This window comes from Podarcis bocagei (assembly GCF_964188305.1).
Source record: "Podarcis bocagei genome assembly, chromosome: 15".
Taxonomy (NCBI): domain Eukaryota; kingdom Metazoa; phylum Chordata; class Lepidosauria; order Squamata; family Lacertidae; genus Podarcis; species Podarcis bocagei.
The window spans coordinates 32,813,283-32,838,539 of record NC_138141.1 but is presented as its reverse complement, the minus strand read 5'-3'; the positions used below and the strand labels follow the sequence as shown (position 1 = coordinate 32,838,539).

Genomic DNA, 25,257 nt, shown 5'->3' with positions numbered 1-25,257 from the left:
TAGTGGTCCCTTCCAACTCTACCATTCTATGAGTCTATGTTTCTAGTAGGCTCATCCCAAAGTGGGAGGTCAAAGAGACCTTAGCATCTCAGGGGCAAGTAAGAGGGGTCAGTTGTGCCTTTCGCTCTTGCTCTATTAAAATACAGTCCTCCTTTAACGAATTAAGTTGTTGATGCTTGTGTACTTGCAAGTTCATCCTTGAAAAGTGCACCACCCTTCCAAAGAAGGTTACTCAATGAAATATAGGCTATGCTGCAATCGTAAGAAGGCAGAGGAAACCCGGCACTGTAATTAGCCAATGGGAGCTGTGCCCAGATTTTGAAGTCCCCATGGGACTCGTGGCATACATGGCTAATTGGGGGTTTAAACCATATGATTAAAATATTTTTAAAATATTTGGCAGATCGATACAAATGGCGGAAAAAGGAAGAAAACTCAGGGCAGAAGACAGGATTCTAGGGCTTTCCTGAGTTGAGAGGCTTTTAGCACAAACTACACTGTGTTGCTGCCTGCTGCTGCTGCTGCTATTATTTTAGCAATATGCCGCCTATCTGACTGGGTTTCCTCAGCCACTCTGGGTGGCTTCCAACAAAATTAAAAACACAATAAAACATCAGCCTTTAAAAACTTCCCTGAACATAAATGGCTTGTTCGAGCTAGACAGCAGGTAATTGATTTTATCAATATCACTGAAGGGGGTTTCTTTATGTATTTAGCCCTTCTTTAAGTATTTAGCCCTCAGAATTCCATATAGCTTACAGTACAACATACAATGAATGGGGTCCTCAATTGGCTGACATCCACAGCTGCACAGGCACTGTTCTTTGGGAATGTTTTTATATCGCCCTTCCAGGAAGTTGCTTTTCATTGTCTGGATATTTCACTGGCATAGATCTTTCTCAGTTCCAAACTTGTTCTTTTTGACAGGATAGGTGGTGGAGAATCTAGATACCATCACTGTTTCCGTATCCCGTTTGGCCAATAGATCCTGAAAATAAACCTTCAGCTAGAATGCACATTAGATGACAGGAAGGTTACTGGATCAAAACCTAATTTTTGAAGCAATTTATTACAGCTTTCTATCCAAGAAGCCTTAGAGAGCGATTGCAGTTGCTCTGCCACACATAGTTTGACACATCTGGGGTCTTTCCTTTTTTTCTCTCATCCTGGCAAACCAACCTTTCCCTACTTCCCACCCAGGGTGGCCCCCATCAAATTGCAGTTTCCAGGATTCAGGGTGGGGAGCCATAACCATTTCAAGTGGTATGATACTGTCTTAAATGTGTAGCACAGGTGGGCCCTCAGTTTGGGTGCTTCCTTGCCAGTGTGTACATTGACCCATTATTGTGTTATTATTTACTCAACCTCGGGATGCACCTGTTCCCAGGTGAATAATGGAGCTGAAGGCACAGGTGCATTTGCAACAATACGCTGAGCTGCCAGTGGGGCTGCCAGTTGCTGATTGGTATCTCATTCAAAGCAGTGACCTTTTGAACCATTATCCTGGGGAGTTTTTCCAGCTGAGGGGGGCTGTTGTTCTCAACAGACCAAGCAGCAATTTTACCACTTCATCTTGCAGGACATTCACTAGATCTTTGGTGACTGCCGCACCTCCTAACCTTGTCTGGAAGGTAAGACATTTGCTCCAGGGGTCTCTGCTTAACAAGGGCACTTTTGATTTCCTGGAACCTACCTGTGACAAATCACTGGGATTTGTCCCTAGCAGGGAGTGTGTTTTTTAAATGTTTGGAGGGGCTAATTTCTGCAGTGTCCGTCCTTCCAGTTTCAGACTTTCCTCCCCACCCCCAAGGTTTTTAAGCAGAGGTCGGATGGCCATCTGTCAGGGATGCTTTAACTGAGATTCCTGCATTGCAGGTTGTTCGACTAGATGTCTCTTGGAGTCCCTTCCAACTCTATGATTCTGTGACTTTTTAAAAACCACCTGCTATTTATTGTTGCTTGTATTGGTTTTTTTTTTTTTGGTAACGTGTTTTTTTAAAAATAATTTTAATTAGAATTTGTAGAAGGGAATACAAATATCATTGTCAAATATCTTTTCAATCAAAACTAAAGCGTTAGTCTAAATAAATACACAAACCAAAATGAGAAGAGAGAAAAGAAAGAGAAATAGAGAGAGACAGAGATAGAGAGCAAGAGCAGGGATAAAGGGGGAAAGGGAAGAGGAAAAGTGAGGAAATAATATGAAAGGGAAAGGGAAAGGGAAAGGGGGGAAGTTAAAGTTGTTTTTCATGTTGTTGTATTTTTTTTAACAAATGTGAGCTCTGTAGATAGATTACCATAAATATTTAATTAAGTGAAATGTAGATTGTAAATTAAATTAAATATTTGCTAAATTAATTAAATGAATATGGGCATCATGAGACCTGGCAACCTTGGCCGACAAACAGGAAATGGCTTTGAGTGTCAGGAAATGCGTAAGTAAGATTAGCAAACAGGCTCTGCATCGGGTGCTAATTATTAAGAATTGATCGATAACTCTGCACGTGTAGCTATAAAGCTGCAGGCACAATAAGCCCTAGAGCAGAACGCAATGCACACAATCCAGCCCAGGGCTGTAATCATATTTTGCCTGTCCTGATTAAGGCTATGTTCACATTCCCAGATTCTTCAAGTGTCCCTATTTTCCAGGGACATCCCTGATTTAGAGAAGCCATTTTATCTGATCCCGGAATGTCCCACTTTTCCTTAGGATGTCCCTATTTTCATTAGAGAAACGTTGGCGGGTATGGTAGGATTCCCCTATTTTCAAATTACAGGATTGCCTTCAGATGGCTCGGGGGAGCCGGATAACTCCATACCATCCAACATTTCTCCAATGGAAAAAGGAAAATAGGGACACTTGGAGGGTCTGCAAGAGCCTCTCCTCTTCTGTGGCTTCTGGCAACTGGGATTCAAAAGCACTGTTGCCTCTGACCGTGAAGGCAGAGCACAACCACCAAGGCTCATCTCCATCAATAGCCTTCTCCATGAATTGGTCCAATCCTATTCATTCATTCATAAAAATATTCAGTGCTTTTTTTTCCCTTTAAAAAATGTTTAGGGGCACTCTCATTTTGACTCAATAAACCACCATTTTATAGTTCAAATCGGGGAAAATAAATACAGTAAATGGATAAAAGTACAAAGATTTGCAAAATGTTTAGGGGTAAGCGTACCCCCAGAAAAAATGCCCTTAAAATATTTATATACTGCTGTATCATAAGTATACTGTTTATCACAGCAGTTTACAACAATATAAAAGCATAACATCACAAAATGTTAAAAACTAGTGAAAAGCAAGAAGAAATCAGAAGCAAACACCCATAGACCATTGTGTGAAGTGTAGTCTTAATAGCCTGCATTTTAAAGCCATCCTGCGGGAGGGAGTTCCAGAGTTTAACTACCTGCTGGGTGAAGAAGGATTTCCTTTCTTTTGCTGCTGTTCGATGCCTAGTTTCTCAAAACCAGCAGACTGATGGGAGTCCTGAAGCCTTTGCACAGGGCAAAGACATCGACCCCCCCCCCAACCCCTTGTTTACGTAGATGGAAACCAATCTGGCACTAATGAAGCTGCGCAGATGCAACTTTGTCGTGCTCTAAAGAGACAGCGTGAACACACCCTAAATCAGGCATAGGCAAACTTGGCCCTCCAGATGTTTTGATACTACAGCTCCCATCTTCCCTAGCTAACAGGACCAGTGGTCAGGGATGATGGGAATTGTAGTCCCAAACATCTGGAGGGCCAAGTTTGCCTATGCCTGCCCTAAATGTACACTGTGCTTCTTTCATTCCTGTTCCAAGGCAACAACTGCTCCCCAAACCTCCCAGTCCTTCCTTCCTTTTGTCTGGTTTAACTATATTGTTATGCAAAACCTCAAACTTCCAACAGTGAGAGACCCCAGGGATTCCAAGGGTTTCCCAGAGTTAATTTTCCTTGGAATGAAGATCGATGGAGACCTTGCCAGCAGATATTGCCCCAAGTTCCTAATATAATGCAATTATTTTTACACTATTTTCACTAATAGATGCATCTTGGTGGAGTTGTTTGCCTCATGGATCCTTCTGGTACATTTCCCTTCCCTTTCCGGGAACTCTAGCTGGGAAGTGTGGATTTTTAAGGGTTGCTGTGTTCTGGTTTACGTACAAAGTGCAAAATTTGGTAGTTCTCGCATTAAACTACGAACTTAATTTATTTTTCCACCGTCACTACATCTGCTCACGCTTCAGAGACTCTCCGTCTCCTGTACATCACATAAAGGCATTCAAATCTATCTTTTAAAACTGTTTTGTCAGTTAAAATTGTTTTGATTTGTTCATTAAATTAGGCAACGTATGCTCTAACTGTGATGAAATGTTATGATGCAGTTGTTTACTGTTTCAAAGCCACTTCAGGATTCATCCGAATGAATCCTGGCTCCAGAATTCAATAAATCATGTAAATCAAAACTTTCTCTCTTTTTGCTGTTTTGTTTTAATTGGAACTGAAGGCAGAAAGGCATGTCTTGCTCCATACTGGACCCAAGAGCTGTTTTGCGGCCAAAGGTGATAGAAGGTGCCTTTAGCCACTAACGCTGCCATGATTCATTCATTCATTCCATTTTATAGCACACCTATTTTCTCCAAGGAGCTCAAGGTGGTATATATAGTTCCCCCCCCCTCCTCATTCCTGCATTGCAGGGGGTTGAATTAGATGACCCTGGGATCCCTTCCAGCTCTACAATCTATGATTCTATAATTTAATCCCCACAACAACCTTGTGAGGAAGATTTGGCTGAGAGGCAGTAACTGGCCCCTAGGTTCATGGCCAAGTGGGGATTTGAACCCTGGGCTTTCTCAAGTCCCATTCTGACCCCTCTGGTTACCCTCCAAGGGCTGTTTAGAAGAAGAAGAAGAAGAAGAAGAAGAAGAAGAAGAAGAAGAAGAGGAGTTTGGATTTGATATCCCGCCTTTCACTCCCTTTAAGGAGTCTCAAAGCGGCTAACATTCTCCTTTCCCTTCCTCCCCCACAACAAACACTCTGTGAGGTGAGTGGGGCTGAGAGACTTCAAAGAAGTATGACTGGCCCAAGGTCACCCAGCAGCTGCATGTGGAGGAGCGGAGACTCAAACCCGGTTCCCCAGATTACGAGACTACCGCTCTTAACCACTACACCACACTGGCTCTCAGTAGCTCAAACTACTTTGAGATTGCAAACGTTTTAAAGATTTGAGTAATCCTCCAAGCGCCTCTAATACTTCCCTGTGCATCCAAAGCCACCCAACAAAATTTGCCATCAAGACTTAATGTTTTAAGACTGGGCACATATCTATCTACTGCATTTCAGGTGGGTTTACCTCTGCCAGCAACGTGACTACTCTGCAAGACGTCAGAATGGTGCAGTTCCATTACCAAAAGGTAACTTCAGTGTGTGGGTATGTCCCCTCACAGTTTTACACTCACAACAACCCTGTGAAGGAGGTTAGGCTGAGAGATGGTGACAGGCCCAAGGTCACCCGGTGAGCTTAATGGCCAAGTTGAGATTTGAACCTTGATCTCCCAGGCCCCATTCTGACACTCTAACTACACACTATGACTTTAGTCTTGTTTTAAATGCATTTGGTTTTGGGTATGTGCATGTGTGTTTTAAACTCTTTTTAATTATATCATATGTAAATTGCCTTGAGACAGTGGTTTAGAAGGTGATCAATGAAATCATTATCATCATCATCATCATCATCATCATCATCGGGATCAGGTGAAGTCCCATTCTCCACACTAAATTTTAAGAAGGGCATTGATAAACTGGAATGTTCCTTTTCTCCTTTGTTTTGGTTTCTGTCCCCTGTTGGAGGCAGAGTGCCGGAACAGATGTACCCTTGGTGTGATCCAGCGCAGGCAGTTATTACATATCAGAGTCAAATGGCTATTTCTGGATCCTCTTTCCACAGCGCAAGAGGAAGGTGCAACGGTGCTGCATTTGCTTCGTGGAAGTCCTCAGCGGATTCCTCCTCTTGTTGCTGGTAGCGACTGTCTTCACTCTCCTGCGCTGTTTTCTAGGTAAGGCCCTTTGCTTTATCTGTGCCTTCTTTGAATGAGAATGTAACATTGATTTACTTGTATGCTGCCTTTCCATAACTGGGAGGGGAGGGAGCCTAAACTGGTTTGGTTAATAATGTGGACATTTCCCCACCCCAACAGAGTTCTCCGATCTTACATTAGCAAACAGTGGGAGTAAGGCAGAGCTCTTGAGGAATTCAACCACACCTACAAAAGGCCTTGCGTTTCTCAGGACTGTTCCTCACACCTCAACCATGAATGAGATCATTTCTCAGCAGCCCACAGTACCCCTGAAGTCGGTGTCACCTCAGGCCTCATCTCAGAGCAAGATGGGTTCTCCTCTGTCAACCACTGAGAAGTCCAATCCAGAGACTTCATTGCCGCCATTAATTTCAGTGACGCAAGGTAGTTCGCTACAGCAGCCCGCCTTAAGCACGAAACTGAGGTCCACTCAGCTGGACCTGCTCGTACAATGGATGGCTCCACAGCAGCTTACCTTGGCAGCAGAACCATTGCCTCCGCCAACCATGACTACAAAACTGGAATCTCCTCACCAGCTAACTTCAGATGTGAAGCCGGTGATGCCTCAACATAGCCCCTCACCAATGGAGGAGTCTTCTGGACAACCAATAACCCCAGCAACCAAGTGGCCTTCTCCTACCCAGCTAAGTTCAGCCACAAAACAGAAGTTTGTAACTCATCCAAATGCAACTGTGCAGCCAATGCCGCAGCACCTAAGCAAAACTGCAACCTCAGCTTCTCCGCTGTGGTTAGATGCTACCACAAAGCTGAGATCTCCTCAGATCTCCTCAGCCATGCCATCTTCTCCGCCACAGCTAACCCAATTCACCAGTCTGCCATCTCTACAGCAGCTCACCACAACCATGAAAGGAACAACTTCCACCACGAAATCCATTTTTTTACTTCAGTTGATGACAAGCTACAGAGTCTCGACTTTGGAAAGTTCCAGCAGTGAGGCCACAAAGCTGGAATATATGGTAAGCATAATGTTTCACTATCCGTTGCGTGTACTAAATTGTGAAATGATATCTATGCAACCATGCCAAATGCAGCAATGTTTTAGCCTGCTGTTCAGACGTTGGGTGTCAGTTTTTTTCCAAATCTGAAATAGAATTTGTGAACGTTTAACCATAAAGATAACCAAAAACCTGATTTTCAGAGGTATTGACAACTGTCAATAGAATAGTCAGTGACAAGGAAATCTCAGATTGTCAATTTCAGCATATTTTGATGTCAGACTAGTCAAGAAATATCCACATATTCAGACACGTCCAGTATATTGGATGCCAAAGACCAGCATCAAATGTTTCGTGATTATTTGGGAAATGCACAAATATTCAGGGGCTTTCAATATAGTATTGTGGTTGTTCAGGAAATATCCAAATATTCGGAGGATGTCTGGTGAATATCTGTAATGGTTCTAGGGGTTGCTCGTGCGTAAGCTTGTCCCAACACCTGGCTGGGTTGCCTGAGTGAACCTTTCCTGTCTGGACAGCCACTCGCCCGTGGCTGTCTCAATTGCTGGCAGAATCCATCAGTGGGCGTTTCTTAAACTTCTTCCAGCAAAGCAGCTCTTTGATGCCCAGTCTCCTCCTACTCTCCCTGCGTGGAAGCCTTCTGCGCAAGGAGGGCGTAGGCAGCGGAGGACTCTTCCTCTCCCCTCTGGTCCCCGGCAAGGAGTCATGGGGCCGCCTCGCCGATTCCCCCATCTGCCCCCCTTCTCCACTGGAGCTACGCTGATTCCCTTCCCCAGAAGATGGGCTGCCTCTCCCACTCCCAGGACGCTCTCTGGGATCCCTTTGGAGCTTGCTCTCTCCCTCGGACACTGATGGCAGTTCCCTGACAATATCCTACACTGAAATTGACAGGGGAGAAGGGCAAGGAACATTGGGAGCAAATTCTTTCAGTCCCAGAGTATGGCCACTATCCTAATGAATCTCTGATAAGTTTCTCCCCTCATCTCATGGTGTGTCAGTGTGTCATAAAAGCTTCTGCTTCCTCCCTTGTTGTATGTGTGGCTTGACTGGCTGGCTTGAATCAGCTTGGCCCATTTGCACTGGCAAACGTGCCTCCTGTTTACACTTACAATGACAGCATGCAGAGCAGCCTCACAAGTCTGCTTGCTCATCCACCTGGTTTAGGATTTCCCACTCTGAGACTGACACCGGTCCCACAGGGCCACAGGCAGAAAACAGCCTTTCTTCATCACCTGCTTTGAAACTGAGATATATTAACCAGGGGTCTCCAACCATTTTTGGACTAGTGGGCACATTTCAAATGTTGAGAGTGTGCTGGAGACGCACGTCACAAAATGGCTGCCAGGGAGGGGGCATGGCATAACACAAAATGGCTGCCATGGGGAGCATGGTGTTAGAGAGATAACCACTCTAATGACCTCATGCTGACCATAGGAAATAGCTATGTCCTGCTCATCTTGGTTATGGAGAACACACACACACACACACACACACACACACACACACACACACACTGTTGTTGTGATGCTGCTGCTTTCTAATAACAACAGAGCATTTCTCAGTACCAGGAAAAATATACTGTACGAGGTAGCCGCACCACTCTTGTTTGGGAGGAATAACTTAAAAGGTACCTGTACATTTTGCCCCATAACTATCTTTCTAGGAGGGCTACTGACTTACTGTTTACAGAAAGCTTAGAGTCTGGGGTACCTACCCAGGGGCACTACTAAATGCCTTCACAGGCGCCATAACACCCATAGACACCCCCTGCTTTTAGCTGAGGGACTGGCTGCCTGGTAAACTGAACTCTGGCCTCTCCCTGACATGGCTTGATCTGTAGATTGAGTTGATATGCAGATGGATTACGCCTCCAGTTCAATACCATTATCAGCTTCTGCTGATTTCCCAAGCTTCTCTGCCTATCCAGGATTTCCTGTATTCATTCCGCATGCCACATCAGTTGGATAACTAAGCCTTTAATTTGGGCTAATAGATCTCATCGGAATTTGAACCTGTTAAATTGTGGGCGAACATAGCAGATGACACAGTGATTTCTCCAGAGAAGCTCTTTATTGTAAGCTGGACAGAACTGAACTGCAAACAGCTCAGCCGGCCTGCTTTTATAGGCAGCCGGCTATCAACATTGTAGCAACAACAACCCAGGGTTTCCCGCCTAAAATAACTGACGTGGACCTGAGTGAAAACTATCTACACTATCCCCCTGCTGGCCCAGGGTGAGAACTTTAGTACATAACAGAACCCATAAGTCAGACCAACAGAGAGGCTTCAAAGTTTCTAAATCAAGGCATGAGAACCTCTTCCAAGTGGGCCAGTTGGCAAAGCAAGCAGGGTGGGCACCTGCAGCTCCTGTGGGACAAAAGGATGTATCTAGCATGTGCACAAGCTAGCAGGGCTGATCATAAGAGCGTAAGAAGACCTTTCTGGATTGGACCAATGGCCTGTCAAAGTCAGTTTCCTGTACTCCTTTTAGAATACATCCGAAGGCAGCCCTGTATTGGGAAGCTTTTAATGTCTGATGTTTGATTATGTTTTTATATGTGCTGGAAGCCACCCAGAGTGGCTGGGGCAACCCAGCCAGATGGGTGAAGTATAGCTGCGGGATAGCTGCAGGAAGCAGCGGGAAATGGTGCTGGAATAAGGGAATTTCCCGCAAAAAAAAGGGAAGGTTGACAGCTATGGTCCCTGCCATCTCCATTTTCAACTGGGAGAGACCCCTCCTTGAACTCCTGGAGAGACGCTGCCAGTCAGAGAAGACAACACTGAGCTAGATGGGCCAGTAGTCTGACTAAGGCCGTTTCCTGTTTTGCACGCTTTACATCATTTATTCAAGTTTTGATGCCTGAAGAGCCTTGTGGCTCACAGCAGAATGGCATGTTTCACAGCCAGTGCATGGCCACCCATAAAAGCAACAGCCCAGTCATTCTTCCTCCCATCCCTGTTCCCCCTCCCAGCTATTTTGTGAAACACCTGGTGTGATGTTATTGAGTCACCAGTGTCATTGTCTCCCATTACCATTAATGGAGGAGAGGGCTATTAATGGCGGCTAGCCACAATGGCTATGCTCTGCTTTAGTCAGAGGCAGAAATGCTTTAGAGTACCACTTGCTGGAAGGGACGTGGGTGGCACAGTGGGTTAAACCTAGGACTTGCCGATCAGAAGGTCGGCAGTTCGAATCCCCGCGACGGGGTGAGCTCCCATTGCTCAGTCCCTGCTCCTGCCAACCTAGCAGTTTGAAAGCACATCAAAGTGCAAGTAGATAAATAAGTACCGCAATGGCGGGAAGGTAAACGGCGTTTCCATGCGCTGCTCTGGTTCGTGAGTAGCTGCTTAGTCATGCTGGCCACATGACCAGGAGCCGTACGCCGGCTCCCTTGGCCAATAAAGCGAGATGAGTGCCGCAAACCCAGAGTCGGTCACGACTGGACCTAATGGTCAGGGGTCGCTTTACCTTTACTGCCACTTGCTGGAAACCACAGGAGGGGAGAGAGCTCTTATGCTCAGGTCCCTCTCATGGGTTTCCCAGCAGAGGCATCTGGTCAGCCACTGTGAGAACAGGATGCTGGACCAGATGGGTCTTTGGCCTTGATCCAGCACTCAGGTTCCCAGGCCCTCCAACTATCCCTATTTTCCAGCAACAGTCCTGGATTTATAGAAGCCGCCCCAATTTCTGATTTGATCCCAGAACAGCCCGCTTTTCCTAGGACGTCTCTGTTTTCACTGCAGAAATGTTGGGGGGCATGGAGTTACGTGATCCCTTAGCCAAGAAGATAAGTAACTATACAACCTTTAGAAGACATCTGAAGTTTTTTTAATGTTTAATGTGTTATTATGTTTTTATATATGTTGGAAGCTGTCCAGAGTGTCTGGGGCAATCCAGTCAGATAGGTGGGGTATAAATAAAATAATAATAATAATAATAATAATAATAATAATAATAATTGTTATTATGGAAGAGGACATCCCTATTTTCATTGGAGAAATGTTGGTGGGCATGGGTCCTCTTATGTTCTAGATCAGGGGTCTGCAACCACATGTGGCTCTTTTACACCTTTGCCGCGGCTCCGGGGCGGATACTAGCGAGGGGAGGAGGCGCATTGTGCGCCCCGACACTCCCCACTGTGGTGGGTGCTGTACTGGCTGTGACGTCGCATGGGGGCGGTGCGTGCGTTAGTCACGCACCGTCCCGACGTCACCTTCCCGCCCGCCCGCTACATTGTAAGGGGCATGTATGCTGGTCACTGTATTGAAAGGGGGAATGTACGCTAGTCACTGTTTTGAAGGGGAGCGAAGAACACACACACACAAAAAGGTAACTTGTTAATTTAACATTTATTTCTATGAGGAGGAGTAATTCTGAGGGGTCAAACGAAGAAATAATAAAAAGTGACAAAAAAGTTATTTTTATAATGATGAGTTTTGCGGCTCCCAGTTTTTTTTCCTTCGGAAATGGGTCCAAGTGGCTCTTTTTGTCTTAAAGGTTGCAGACCCCTGTTCTAGATCAGGCACCCCCAAACTTGGCCCTCCAGCTGTTTTGGGACTCCCATCATCCCTAGCTAATAGGACCAGTGGTCAAGGATAATGGGAACTGTAGTCCCAAAACAGCTGGAGGACCAAGTTTGGGGGTGCCTGTTCTTGATCCTTTATGGGAGGCAGAAGATGCCTCTCAATAATTGCTGGTTAATCACATGCAACTGCACTCAGGCGCTGCTTACGGGTTTCGCATTGATACATCTGGTTGGCCGCCATGAGAACAGGATGCAGAACTAGAAGGGCCCTTGGCCTGATCCAGCCGCTCTTCTTATGCTCCTAACAGCTGTTGGAAGTGGACTGGGGAAAATGCAGTGACGTCACAGCACTCGTTTGCATTGCCCCATGTGACGGGGCAGAGCAGAGGTGATGAGCACCCTCCATTTCCTCCTGCACAAACAGAAAATTAAATTAAAATGAGAGCTTTCCTTGCTGCCAAGAGAGGCTCCTGCATTTCTCCTTGGCCAGGTCCTATGACAGCATCTCTGATGCATTGCTAACCACACTCATGTTTCAGCTGACATACCAGCAGAACAACAAGGCAAGATAGCAATCTCATCCTTGAAGACTTTTGCTTATTAGCAGCTTGTTGACCACCGAGGAATTTTATCTCTTGATGTGATTCACCTTCCTGAGGGATGGAGCAGATGCGGGGTATTGATAGAATCATTTGGAGAAATGTGACCTCCACAACCCTTGGCTGTGGGTGCGCAACATCCTTTTACAACAGGCTGCAATGCTACCAGCAGCACCATTCTGCTTCCTGGTGTTGCTTGGGCAGCAGATAGGACTGGGAAAAGCTTCCAGCCCCCAACGCTTGAGAGCCACTGCCAGGCAGTGCAAACATTACTGAGCAAAAGAGGTTGGTGTAAGTCGGTGCCCTGGTTTCTAGTCACCTCACCTAAAAAAATAATATTGAGGACATGAAAAATGGTTCAGAAAAGGGCAACCAAAAGGATCAGGGAGAGAGAATGACTCCCTCCTGATGAGGAAAGGTTGCAGCAATTGGGACTTTTTTAGTTCAGGGGAAAGGGTGCATAAAAAGTGACATGACAAAAGTTTATACAATTATGCAAGGCATGCAGGAAGTGGACAGAGAGAATGTTTTCTCCCTCTCACCTAACTCTAGAACTTGTGGAAATCCAATGAAGCCGAATGTTAGGAGATTCGGGACAGATAAATTCCTTCATGCAGCACAGAATGAGACTGTGGAACTCCCTCCTACAGGAGGCAGCGATGGGCACCAACTTGGTTGACTTTAAAGGTGCATTAGTCAAATTCCTGGAGGAGAGCTCTATTGATGGCTACTAGTCGTGGTGGCTATGCTCTGCCTCCTCTACACCTGCAGGAAGCAATGCTTCTGAATACAGTGGCACCTGAGGTTAAGAACTTAATTCATACCGGAGCTCCGTTCTTAACCTGAAACTGTTCTTAACCTGAAGCACCACTTTAGCTCATGGGGACTCCTGCTGCCGCTGCGCCGCCACTGCACGATTTCTGCTCTCATCCTGAAGCAAAGTTCTTAACCCGAGGCACTATTTCTGGGTTAGCGGAGTCTGTAACCTGAAGCGTCTGTAACCCGAGGTACCACTGTACCAGTTGCTGGAAGGCACAGGAGGAGAGAGGGCTCTTGTGTTCAGGGTCCTGCTTGTGGGTTTCCCAGAAGAGGCATCTGGTTGGCCACTGTGAGAACAGGAGGTTCTGTGAGCTGCCCTGAGACCTCTGGGCATAGGGCAGAATATAGATTCAATGAATGAATGAATGTTGGACTAGATATGCAATTGACCTGACCCAACAGGCTCTTCTTATGCCCCTTGCCAGCAATCAAATCCACAAATTGTTTTAGTCACTTTGTTATTAACTTTGGAGGCAGCTGTATTAAGAGCACAAGAACATCCTTATTCTCATTGATGAACCGACAAGGGTTGTCAGGTGCCACTCCACAACCTTTCAAATTAAAGGTTAGCCTCTGCATGGCACAGATCACAGAGATCTAACAACATCGTTTTAATGATGGCCTCTTCATCATTGCAAATTGGTCACTAATGCTGCAATGGCTCTCTGTGACCCTTGTTACCCCATCCAGCATTTTCAGTTTCCAGGGAAGCGATGACAAGATTGTTATCAGAACAACATGTAATTATATTTTCTTTTTAATATATTTGCTCTTTCTCTGACTCAGCTTTAACAACAGATCCAGTGCTTTTTTCCCTGGGGGTGCCCAAGGGTTTGCAGTGCCAGAACCATTTTTTCTAGAACAAAAGCACTGAACAGATCCCAGTGGCGTAGCGTGGGGGGTGCAGGGGGGGCCGGCCGCACCGGGCGCAACATCTGGGGGTTAGGGTTAGGGGGCGCAAATCCACGGGTTAGGGGGCGCAAATTACTTGCCTTGCCCCGGGTGCTGACAACCCACGCTACGCCACTGACAGATCCACCTTTTTGAAACAGAAGGTTTTAGCACTCGTGATAGTGCCTTTGCAGCCAATGTGGACAAACTCCTTTGGTTTTCTGCTTATACTGGGAATGGTTCAACAAATTCCCAAACACAACTGCTGGTGGCGCCCCCTTACACTCAGACCCTTGGGTCCATCTAGCTCAGTATTGCCTACACTGACTGGCAGCAAGGGCTCTCCGGGGTTTCAGAGAGGAAGTCTCTCCCAGATGCCACTGGGGATCGAAGCTGGGACCTTCTGCATGCAAAGCAGGAGCTCTGCTATTGAGCTACATGATTTTGCAAAAATATATGCTAAGATTCCAATCCTCATGGTTCTGAACAATGGGCTGATTTAAATAGAAGTGGAGGAATCTGCCTGATGCCAAGTCAGACCATTGGTGCATCTCAGTCAGTAGATACCAGATCCTTCCTCTTTAGCCACCCTAGAGAGGCCATTGGGACGCAGGAGGCGCTGTGGGTTAAACCACAGAGCCTAGGACTTGCCAATCAGAAGGTCGGCAGTTCGATTCCCCACGATGGGGTGAGCTCCCATTGCTTGTGAACCCAGAGTCGGTCACGACTGGACCTAATGGTCAGGGGTCCCTTTACCTTTAGAGAGGCCATTGGGTGTACAAAGGGGAGGCCGTGAGACCAGCTTGGAGCAAGTAAGGAGCTGGGAACCAGTACTGAGCACCAAAGAGCAATCGGAATCAGAGCATACACCAAAAGGCAGTACTAAGAACGAGCCGAGAGTCTGGACCAACCAGTAAAACTAGAAACACAACACATGTTGGGTCACGTTACCCAAGCAAAGCTTCACTGATGACAGGAAACCCACATTTAATCTTTCAAGCTTCTGTGAGTGGAGCCAACCACTAGCCTGGGCGGAGTCAATCTGGAGGGGTGGGGTTCTTCAGTAAGAAGCTGCAGTGATACAACTGACCACATGGGGCAGCAGCCAGCCAGCCTTGGAGTCATAGGCTCTGATCTGACCTGGTGGGTTGAGGAATTTGCGAAAGGCACTCTGCACATGCCCGCAGATCTCACCTTTCATCTTATTTCACAATCTTCAGACGGCAGGCCCAAGAATATTTGTGGCCCCTGATTCCAAAGCAGCATCGCTCATGTTTCACTCCAAACCAGAAACCAATGGTGGGGCAGTGAAAATTTCACTGAGGCTGAGTTGCAATCATTTGTTCTATTCCACTGCAAAGATCTGCAGTCTGCAAAACTCCTTCTTGAAAAACATGCTTCTTGAAAAACAGGCCTGTGTGCAGCCTTGTGCTATGCTTTGGGAAGTTTGCATATTTATATTTATTTATTTATTATTTAGTTTAAAAAGAGCCTTTGTACTCAGTTCTTCAACCAAGAATGCTCCTGGAGCAGCTTACATACAATAAATTAAAGCAAGACGAGGGCTGATGATAAATGTGGGCCAACATCAGGAGAGCACTAACTTGGCAAAGGCTAGCTAAGGGCCTAGGCTAATCTGCCAGAGAGAAATTTGAAAGGCTTGTTATTGCCGGGTTCCCTTTCCAGAGCAAAGGGAGTCTGTCAATTCCATATGTGTTCTGACAGATGATGTCATTGCTGCTGCTCTGTAGAGCTCTGCTATTCCCCCTGTGACATCATTGCCTCAGGCAAAATTACTTGCGGTGCCTGTTCTGTTTCATGAATTGACACGCTTTTAATGTTGCAACGAACTGTTCTGCTAATTCACTGCAGTGGCCACCCGATCCTAACATGATGATGCTAAATTGAGATTTCCATTTCCTATTATTAGGCTACAGGTGAGCTCTTCCCTAGGGAGAAGGAAGGGGAATAGCCTCTTATGCAAAACAGCCTAACCCAGGTCCAAAAAAACCTTGAGGAGGCAAGGTATATAAGAGAGCAAAAGCGGAAGGTGAAAGGCAGAGGCCAAATGAGGATGTTTGGTTTATGCGAGTGTTACATATAGTGTATGTGACTGAATGCACGTGTGTGTGTGTGTAGTTATACACACACTACCAAGAGGTTTGGAATCTTTTGCTAGAAATATGACGTGCGCTCGTTACGAATATGTGTCTGCCCCTTAACCTTATGCCCACAAAAAGTTTTCATGCAAAAGAAATAAGGCAAATTGCTTTATTACATGAAATGAAAGTGACGGAGTATATAAATGCTGCTTCGGATAGCCAAATTACAATTTAAGCAGGCAGCAAATACTACAGTACATAAACACCTTGCTCTGAAGAGTAACAGAATCCCTGTTCTCTAAAGCCTAAAGAAAGTGAGTGTGACAGTTTTGCCACAGGACCCACACTAATGTCAAGGGAAGAAATGCTTCACTGCATTCTAATGGAGAAGGGAGGAGGACTCTTAAATGAGCAATTCTTCTAATTCCAGTATTTATATTGTTCTATTGTCTCTTCTTTGAATTTGCTGCCTATTTCCCATTTTGTTTATTTTGCTTAACTGAATGTTGAAAGAATATAACCATAGTGAGCAATGACTAAAGTAGATTTCCTTGTTTGTTTCCTGTCTTAAAGTTATTTTAGCATTATCTAGGTGGGAACCATTCTTTTACAGGAGGTGTAGATTAAACTTTGCTGGTCACCAGGTTACATATGCTGATCGTTACATAAAGTATTATGAGCTCAGGGCATGCTGGAGATAAGGCTGGTACCAGGGTCAAAAAAGTTCATAATGGGAATCTTTACTCATTTTAAGTTATGCCAACCTTAATGTTTGTCATGATCCACTGTAGCAAAGAACAGAAAAAGCTCATATTTACAATAGGGCTGCCATACGTCCAGATTTCAAAGGTGGAATTGAAGTCCAGGGGGGATTTTTTCAAAAGGCAGCACTTTGTCCTGGATCTTAGGCAAGTCAATAGAAAAATCGCATTTCTTTGGCAAACCTCAACAACTTGGGGGTTTGTCTATGAAAGACTCAACAACTTCCGGGGTGCCCTGGTTTTTTACTTTTTGAAATATGGCAACCATACACTAGGATTACAAGGCCATATTAGAGTCGCACACTGTACCAGTGTGCTTGTTTTCTGCTGCTCCAGAGGGTAGAACCCAAACCAATGGCTTCAAGTGAGAAGAAAGGAGATTCCAACTAAACATTTGGAAGAACTTTCTGGTGGTAAGAGCTGATAGCCATGTTCAAATATATAAAAGGATGTCACATAGAGGAGGGAGAAAGGTTGTTTTCTGCTGCTCCAGAGAAGCGGACACGGAGCAATGGATCCAAACTACAAGAAAGAAGATTCCACCTAAACATTGGGAAGAACTTCCTGACAGTAAGAGCTGTTCGACAGTGGAATTTGCTGCCAAGGAGTGTGGTGGAGTCTCCTACTTTGGAGGTCTTTAAGCAGAGGCTTGACAACCATATGTCAGGAGTGCTCTGATGGTGTTTCCTGCATTGCTGGGGGTTGGACTAGATGACCCTCAGGGTCCCTTCCGGCTCTGCAATTCTATGATTCTATAAGCCAGACCAGCCGCTTCATGGACGAGCATGGCCTTATTATGAACCAATCTGGCATTCAGCAACAGCACTACCAAACCGGAGGGCTTGGCAGATAAGCTCCCAGTACCTTCTCAAGGAGTAGGAGGGCTGGAACAAGACACAGAGACCAAATATGTATACCTCTACTGCAGATGCAGGAAAGTCTTGCATAATCGTGCTTGCAGGAGGCAGCCTCTCCCCACCCCTCAGTTAGTCATGCCTGAGATACAGCCTTCCTCAGAAGCTGGCAGGCTTATAATTAATTTGGATTATTCTGCTCCTGGCGACGAAATGCCGTCTTTACACATGTAATACCTTATATAAAGACTAAGTGCAGGTGCTTTAATTCCACTGTGATTTCCTTTCCTTTCTTTAGAGCCCAAAGAAAGGAGTAAGAGGATAAGATACCATCTCATTATTATAATTTTTTAAAAGGAAATAAATAGCTTGCTTTGTAAAGGGACAGATGTGAGCAGGAATTAGTATCCTTGTGGGACCTGATAGACTAGAACAATAACTAGTTTGTTTTTGGAATGAACTTCCCAAGAACTCCCTTGACCACTGGCATTCCTGGCGCTGGGGCCAATGGGAGTTGCAAGCCAAAGGTTCTGCCCCTCTGCTCTAACCACTACACCACATAGGTGAGGGCGGGCTGACGTGAGAGAAGGTGCCTCCCCAAGTTTGCTGGTCTAGAGAGGATGAGATGCAGTGCCCCCGAGCATATGTGGAGTACCCTTTTCCTCAACAGAGAGTAATTGCAGCCACTGCCCCTCCCTTTAATGTACAGGACAAGAAGGGTAAGGCCTTATTATCTTGGTGTTTCTGCCACCTTAGCCACTGTCCATTGATGAGCTTGCCATATGCCAAGGATGGCAGAGCTCCTCCGCCTTTGATAGTTGTGTGGAAGAAGATTCCAAGACCAAGAGAACTATAACTTCCACTGACATTGGCCGTAACTTTAAGAACTTATTTTGCGCTTGCTTTCCTCCTTCGCCCTCCTGTTCCTTTTTTCCTCACGTGCTCTGCCTTTTTCAGATTGTGAACCTGCAGGCAGGGACTGCCTTAGAACTGATTCATGCCAGACTTTTTCAACTTAATGGGTGGGGCACGAACGCTGTCAATAGATTGTTCTTTATTTCCTAGGATTTATGAAATCGGTATGTAAAAACCTCAACGCGGTTTGCAAAAAAGAATAAATAAATAAAATTACTAATAAAAACCAAAACATTCAGAAAACTAAAACCAGTAATAGACTAAGAACATGTTGGCATTTTAGATACAGTGGTACCTCAGGTTAAGAACTTAATTCGTTCCGGAGGTCCGTTCTTAACCTGAAACTGTTCTTAACCTGAAGCACCACTTTAGCTAATGGGGCCTCCCGCTGCCGCCGCGCCGCTGGAGCACGATTTCTGTTCTCATCCTGAAGCAAAGTTCTTGACCCGAGGTACTATTTCTGGGTTAGCGGAGTCTGTAGCCTGAAGCGTCTGTAGCCTGAAGCGTATGTAACCCGAGGTACCACTGTATCTGGGTAGGCCTGCCTAAACAAAACAGGCACCGAAATGAGTACAGCGAAGGATCCGTCTGCCTGGGATCAAGAGGCAGGGAGTTCCAAAGTTCAGGTGCCGCCACACTTAAAGATTGACAAATGTGGAGCAGGTATTATGTGGCACTTGTAATAGAGCCAGTTCTGCATATCGGAACTGAACCAGATAAGGGATGCACGCGAGCCTCAGAGGTCTCCTCGCGCCAAGCAGAAGTACAGGAGCCGCCCATCCTCCTTGGCTTGTGGTCATGCTCCCAGCTGGCTGCCATGGAGACGAGGGTTAAGCCAGGCCATTTCAGAATGTGGCTCCCGGCCTGCATTTTCAGCTGCTCTTTCACAACATGAAAACCCATCGCAGGGGTGTCTGTACGAAAGTTTGCCTCCTTTGCTGCTCTTTCTCCCCTAGCATTGCAAACTCCTCTGACACGCTCACCTAAATCAGGAACAGCCTTGGGGAGGGTCCAAAGGTCCCTGTTTGGAACAGGTTAGGCGAGAGCAGAGGTTTGCGTGCCAAGGGGTGGCGGTCATCCGAGTTTGCCAGGGTTCAAAACCCCTGCTCTCTGGCAGGCCGCCTCTTCCAGGAGAACATTCAGTGCACAATCCCAGGCCCTGCCTGAAAACAAGAGACAGGGTAGGCCTCAGGAAGTCATAGGGAGGAGCTGCAGCTCAACAGGGCCGCCTGACTGGGCCTCCTGAAGGAGTTACCAGACCGTAGCAGCCCAGAAGGGCCGCCCCACCTTTTGAACTAGCGGTGGGGAACTTTGATTTCCTACCCCCAGTTGAGGACAGCGTGGTAAGCTGTCAAGGGCTGCATGCTGGCCATGGGTTTAGCCAGGGGGGCAAGGAGGCAGCTGCACTCCTCCATCAAGTAAATAAATAAAAATACTTAACCAATCACATCTCACATAGCTCGGTTCTGCCCCCCTAACATAGGTCCTGGCTACGCCCATGATGGTGGCAGTGGCTCATAGCCAGTTTGGGTGGGCTCAGAGACAAAACCTGGGCACCCCTTCTCTCTCTCTCTCTTTCCCTCCCTCATTTCTGACATCCCTTTCTCTTTTGCCCTTCCTGAGACACCTTCTCTCTAACACCCCTTTTTCTCTGTGTATAATTCTTTCTGATTCCCCCTCTCTCCCTCTCTGACACCCCCTTTTCTCTCTACATAGCTGTCTCCTTCCATCTGACACCCCTTTCACTCTTTCTGTGACCCCTTCTGTCACCCTTTTTTCTCTTTCTGTCAGAGGTGGTTTTAGACTTTTCTGACTGCTTCCCCTTCATCCCTTCCAATAGGCGGAGCGAGGAGGTTGCCTCAGGTGGTAGATGCTGAGGGGTGACAGTTCAGTGTTGAATAACAGAACGGTGTGCAAATTTACGCACCTTGTTCTACATTCCCTTAAATTAGCCTTCTGCTCTCAAGGTGTGATGGAGGGTGCTGGGCCCTTCGCTAGCACTCAGATCCAACAGCCTGTTTGTTTAACTTCCTTTTTTTAAAAAAAAAAGATATTTATTGAAAGTTTTTAAGATATAACAAAAAAGAAAAGAAAAATAAACATACAAAATAAAAAACAGTTAAAAACACACATTAATTTTCAATAACATAACTTCCATACACTTATTTCCTCGGACCTCCTCATACCTCCCTTCTTTGTATTCCAGTTCGATTTGTTAGTTCAGCAAATCCTTACCATTAAACTTTTATCCATTTGTGAAACCTTTTTTCCCCTTCATATCTCTTAAAGCATTACAGCTGGAAACCGCTTAGTTTCTATCCAACATCCTTCTAACATTCATTAATTTTACAATGTTTCTGTAAGTAGTCTTTGAATTTCTTCCAGTCTTCTTTCACCAACTCTTCTCCCTGGTCTCGGATTCTGCCAGTCATTTCTGCCAATTCCATGTAGTCAATCACCTTCATCTGCCATTCTTCCAGGGTGGGTAGATCTTGTGTCTTCAATCCATGCCATATGCCTTGTCCTTCAGACAACAAAATTATGTGTTTTGTGGAACGTTTTGTACAGAATCAATCATATCTGGAGGCTTTTTTCATTTATCACCAAACTAGCAGGGATTTTCTAGCCTCACTATGAGAACTCAGTAGAAGGTCAGCTGAAAAGAGTATTTCTCTCAGGGACCCAGATGCTGATCACATGTAAACTTGGAAAATACTGCATGTACCTGGAAAGGACTTTAACTGGATTTGTGTTGTTTAGTACATAAAATAGTTTTAAACGAGGTTCTCATCCCCACATCTCTCTTTCTTTCAGATCAACAACTCGTTTGCTAAAGGTGTGTTAAACCTGCAATATCGAAGGTCGCCCACCCTGGAATTGAAGTAGGTTAAGCTGCTTCTCCTGCAGTTCACTGTTAACTAAAGAAAATAAATGTGTCTATATTTGCCCTTGAAATCCGATGAATGCAGAGTTTAGGATCTTCCTATATTAGCTAGGTGGGTGTCCATGAAAGGAGCCCTTAGGTCTCTGCAGAGCTCCTGCCCTCCCCAGTAGGGCACAGGAGGAGGAAACATTTTGGAATGCATTTGAAAGTTTGACACTCTCCGACTTGGTCTCAATAGGGACTAGGGACTAACAGGTTTTCAGTCCAGGTGGGTTAAAAGCACAACTTTTAAAAGGACAGAATAAAATAAAGAGGTTTGATAAATGTTTTAAAATTACTATACAGTGCTACCTCGGGTTAAGTACTTAATTCGTTCCGGAGGTCTGTACTTAACCTGAAACTGTTCTTAACCTGAAGCACCACTTTAGCTAATGAGGCCTCCTGCTGCTGCCGCGCCGCCAGAGCACAATTTGTGTTCTCATCCTGAAGCAAAGTTCTTAACCTGAAGCACTATTTCTGGGTTAGCGGGGTCTGTAACCTGAAGCGTATGTAACCTGAAGTGTATGTAACCAGAGGTACCACTGTATGTGATTATATCACAAGTATAAATGTCTCTAACAAACATGACCTTACTAGACTGCCAAATACACAAGATGGCCCTAGTGTTTCTGCTTATTAGGGTTGCCAACTTAGTAAAATCCATCTTTAAAGATACAAGGGTGACTGGTGCATCAGCTGAATCTGAGTCTGTCTGGAGCTGGATAAAATAAGCAGTCAAATAAGCGGACTTGGATTCTAAAGCTGCCAACCAAGGAGGGAAAAAGTTTGCTGTTGTGCAAGTGGAAAGAGAGAAGGGACTGGGGATGACTGAGTCAAAAGGAAGGATGACGGGGAGATTTGGTTCCGTTTACGCTTAAAGGTGAATCTGCTGAACCCAGACTTCCTGAAATGTGATGGGAACACAAATGCAATCACCTTTGAAATTTGCATGTCTCAAAATTTTGCAACCCAGCTTGCAAAGCAAGTAAATGTGTGCCAAAAAAAGAAGCATGTATTAGTGAAAGTGACAAACGAAAGTGCATATGGGGAAATGGCTTGCAAAAATGGCTTTGTTTTTCACTAAAAGTGAGACACTAGTCCACATGATTCTCCATAAAGTTCTGATTTAGGACATGCCATAGATTGAACCTGGAACCTTCTGCATCCAGAGTAGAAGCTCTACCACAAATCTACAATTTTATCCACAATGTGCATAGTTTCGAGGGCAGGCCAGCAGGGATTAGGCAGGAAAACCTCTTTGAGGGGCTGCCATCTCCTGATTTATTTTTCCAGGGCTGGCCCAAAATCCAGAACCTCAGAGCCGCCAAGTTTTCGCAGAAGCACCCAAGCGTCGAAACTGAGCCCCAACAACGTGTCCCAGGAAATGAAGCCTGGCTACCGAGAAACTCACAATGAAACCGGAGTCCTGGTAGATGCAGAGAACGTACATATTGAAGGTGGGCTGTCACACACCAGCACAGAATCACCCCTTTCATTTTTTAAAACCTACACATGCATCTCTCAAGCATCTAGTCCTCAGGGCTGTGCCATGGACTATATTAGGCAGGGAAGGTGGGAGTTGGCAGGATCACCAGGGCGGGGCGTCAGCACCCTGGACAGCTGATTTCTCCTCTTCCCTGATTATAGTGTTAAGGTTCCGTTTCTGACACCTCCAGCGTGTAAACATTAATATTGTTAATTGTTTTTATTATGCTTTGATTATTTTAATTTTTATTACATATTTATTATTTTTATTACATATTTTGTGCTTTGTATATTGTAACTTTGTTTTTTTTTTATAAAAATTTTTTATTGCGTTTCTTTCCATAGGTTAACAGATTTGTATACATAGCAACATGCAAGAAACATTTTTTATATATGAAGAAAAGTAAAGAAAAAGAAGAAAAAGTTAAGAAACTTTCATAGCGTCCTTCAACAGTTCACTTTTGGACCTCCTCGCATCCTCCCGGCATTGCATTCATTATTCTAGCCAGTTCAGCAATTTGTTATCTTGTTTCCCATCCTATTATACCTTTAAATTTATTATGTTACCAATTTTAAAAATTTGTAATTTAGTTTTAACACTCTTAATAAACATAATATTTTGTTTCTAATTTGTCTCGTTTTTTTCCCATCAATACTTACTTTATCATTTACTTAAATAAATTGCAGAAGCATAACGTTTCTTAATCGTGCGCAATCTTAACATTCAAACAACTTATAATATTTTTGCAAATAGTCCTTAAATTTTTTCCAGTCCTCCTCCATTGTTTCTTCGCTCAGATCTCGAATTCTGCCAGTCATTTCTGCCAACTCCATGTAGTCCATCAGCTGCGTCTGCCAGTCCTCCAGTGTGGGTAAATCTGGTGTCTTCCAGAACTTTGCGATAAGAATCCTAGCTGCTGTGGTTGCATACATAAACAAGGTTCTGTCCTTCTTTGGCACCTTCCGGTCCACCATGCCCAGAAGAAAGGCCTCTGGTTTCTTAGAAAAGGTATATCTGAATACCTTTTTCAGCTCATTATGTATCATTTCCCAAAAGGCCTTTACTTTCGGGCAGGTCCACCAGAGGTGAAAGAATGTCCCTTCTGCCTCCTTGCATTTCCAACACTTATTATCAGAAAGATGATATATTTTAGCCAACTTGACTGGGGTCATGTACCACCGGTATACCATTTTCATAATGTTCTCTTTCAGGGCACTACATGCCGTGAATTTCATACCGGTGTTCCATAACCTTTCCCAGTCCTCAGACATAATGTTGTGTCCTACATCCTGTGCCCATTTTATCATAGCAGATTTAACTGTCTCATCCTGTGTGTTCCATTTAAGCAGCAAGTCATACATCCTCGAAAGTACCTTAGTCTTTGGTTCTAGTAACTCCGTCTCCAGTTTTGATTTCTCCAACTGGAAACCCACTTTTTTATCCATTTTAAATACCTCTTGAATTTGAGCATAATGTAACCAATCTCGCACCTTATTTTTCAATTTGTCCTGGCTTTGGAGCTTCCAAATATCTCCAACTCTTTCAATCAATTCCCAATATTTTGGCCAGTAGGCCTCCATATTGGGCCTTTTTTTAGAAATCTTGGCTTCCACTGGTGATAACCACCTCGGGGTCTTGCTTTCTAATAAGTCCTTATACTTCATCCAGACGGCAAAAATTGATTTTCTGACAATATGGTTTTTAAACAATTTATGAACCTTCGCCTTGTCATACCACAAGTATGCATGCCAACCATAAACGTTGTCAAACCCTTCCAGATCTAGGACATCGGTGTTTTCCAACAGAAACCAATCCTTCAGCCAGCAGAAGGCTGCAGCCTCATAGTACAACCTTAAATCCGGCAGGGCAAACCCCCCTCTTTCTTTTGAGTCAGTTAATATTTTGAATTTAATTCGGGGCTTTTTGCCCTGCCAGACAAACTTAGAGATATCCTTCTGCCATTTTCCAAAGCATTCCATTCTGTCCACGACCTGGAGGGTTTGAAATAAAAATAACATTTTTGGCAAAACACACATCTTTATAGCTGCGATTCGGCCTGACAAGGTAAGTTTCAATCTTGACCAAATATCCAAGTCTTTTTTAATTTCCGACCAACATTTTTCATAATTATCTTTGAATAGATTTAAGTTTTTGGTGGACAAAGATACCCCCAGGTATTTCACTTTTTTAACCACACTTAGCTCTGTCTCTTTCTGGTACCCCTCTATCTCTGTAGGCGTCAAATTTTTGGCCAAAACCTTAGTTTTTTGTTTGTTTAGCTTGAATCCCGCCACCCGACCAAACTCCAAAATAAGTTCAAGAACTCTTTTTGTGCTAGATTCTGGCT

At 44.8% G+C, this 25,257-nt stretch overlaps 1 protein-coding gene and 1 long non-coding RNA gene across 3 annotated transcripts in view; one reads left to right on the top strand and one right to left on the bottom strand.

The window, feature by feature from the left end:
* The window catches only part of LOC308574777 (uncharacterized protein), a 38,682-nt gene that overhangs the window by 1,244 nt on the left and 12,181 nt on the right, over positions 1–25,257 (top strand). The window contains exons 2-7 of one of the 2 annotated variants that reach the window (XM_081173006.1): positions 1,580–1,631; positions 5,324–5,394; positions 5,928–6,036; positions 6,178–7,034; positions 21,316–21,383; positions 22,718–22,881. In XM_081173006.1, coding sequence (XP_081029132.1) covers positions 5,371–5,394; positions 5,928–6,036; positions 6,178–7,034; positions 21,316–21,383; positions 22,718–22,881 — 1,222 coding nt within the window. In that variant the 5' untranslated portion in view covers positions 1,580–1,631; positions 5,324–5,370. Of the gene's footprint in view, positions 1–1,474; positions 1,632–5,323; positions 5,395–5,927; positions 6,037–6,177; positions 7,035–21,315; positions 21,384–22,717; positions 22,882–25,257 lie in introns of those variants that run through there. The other variant, XM_081173005.1, reaches the window with a different exon arrangement.
* On the bottom strand, positions 726–9,588 carry LOC308574927. Its single transcript, XR_014002639.1, has 3 exons — positions 9,295–9,588; positions 8,144–9,046; positions 726–988 (listed from the first exon to the last, which is right to left on the bottom strand). It is a non-coding gene; the product is annotated as an uncharacterized lncRNA (long non-coding RNA).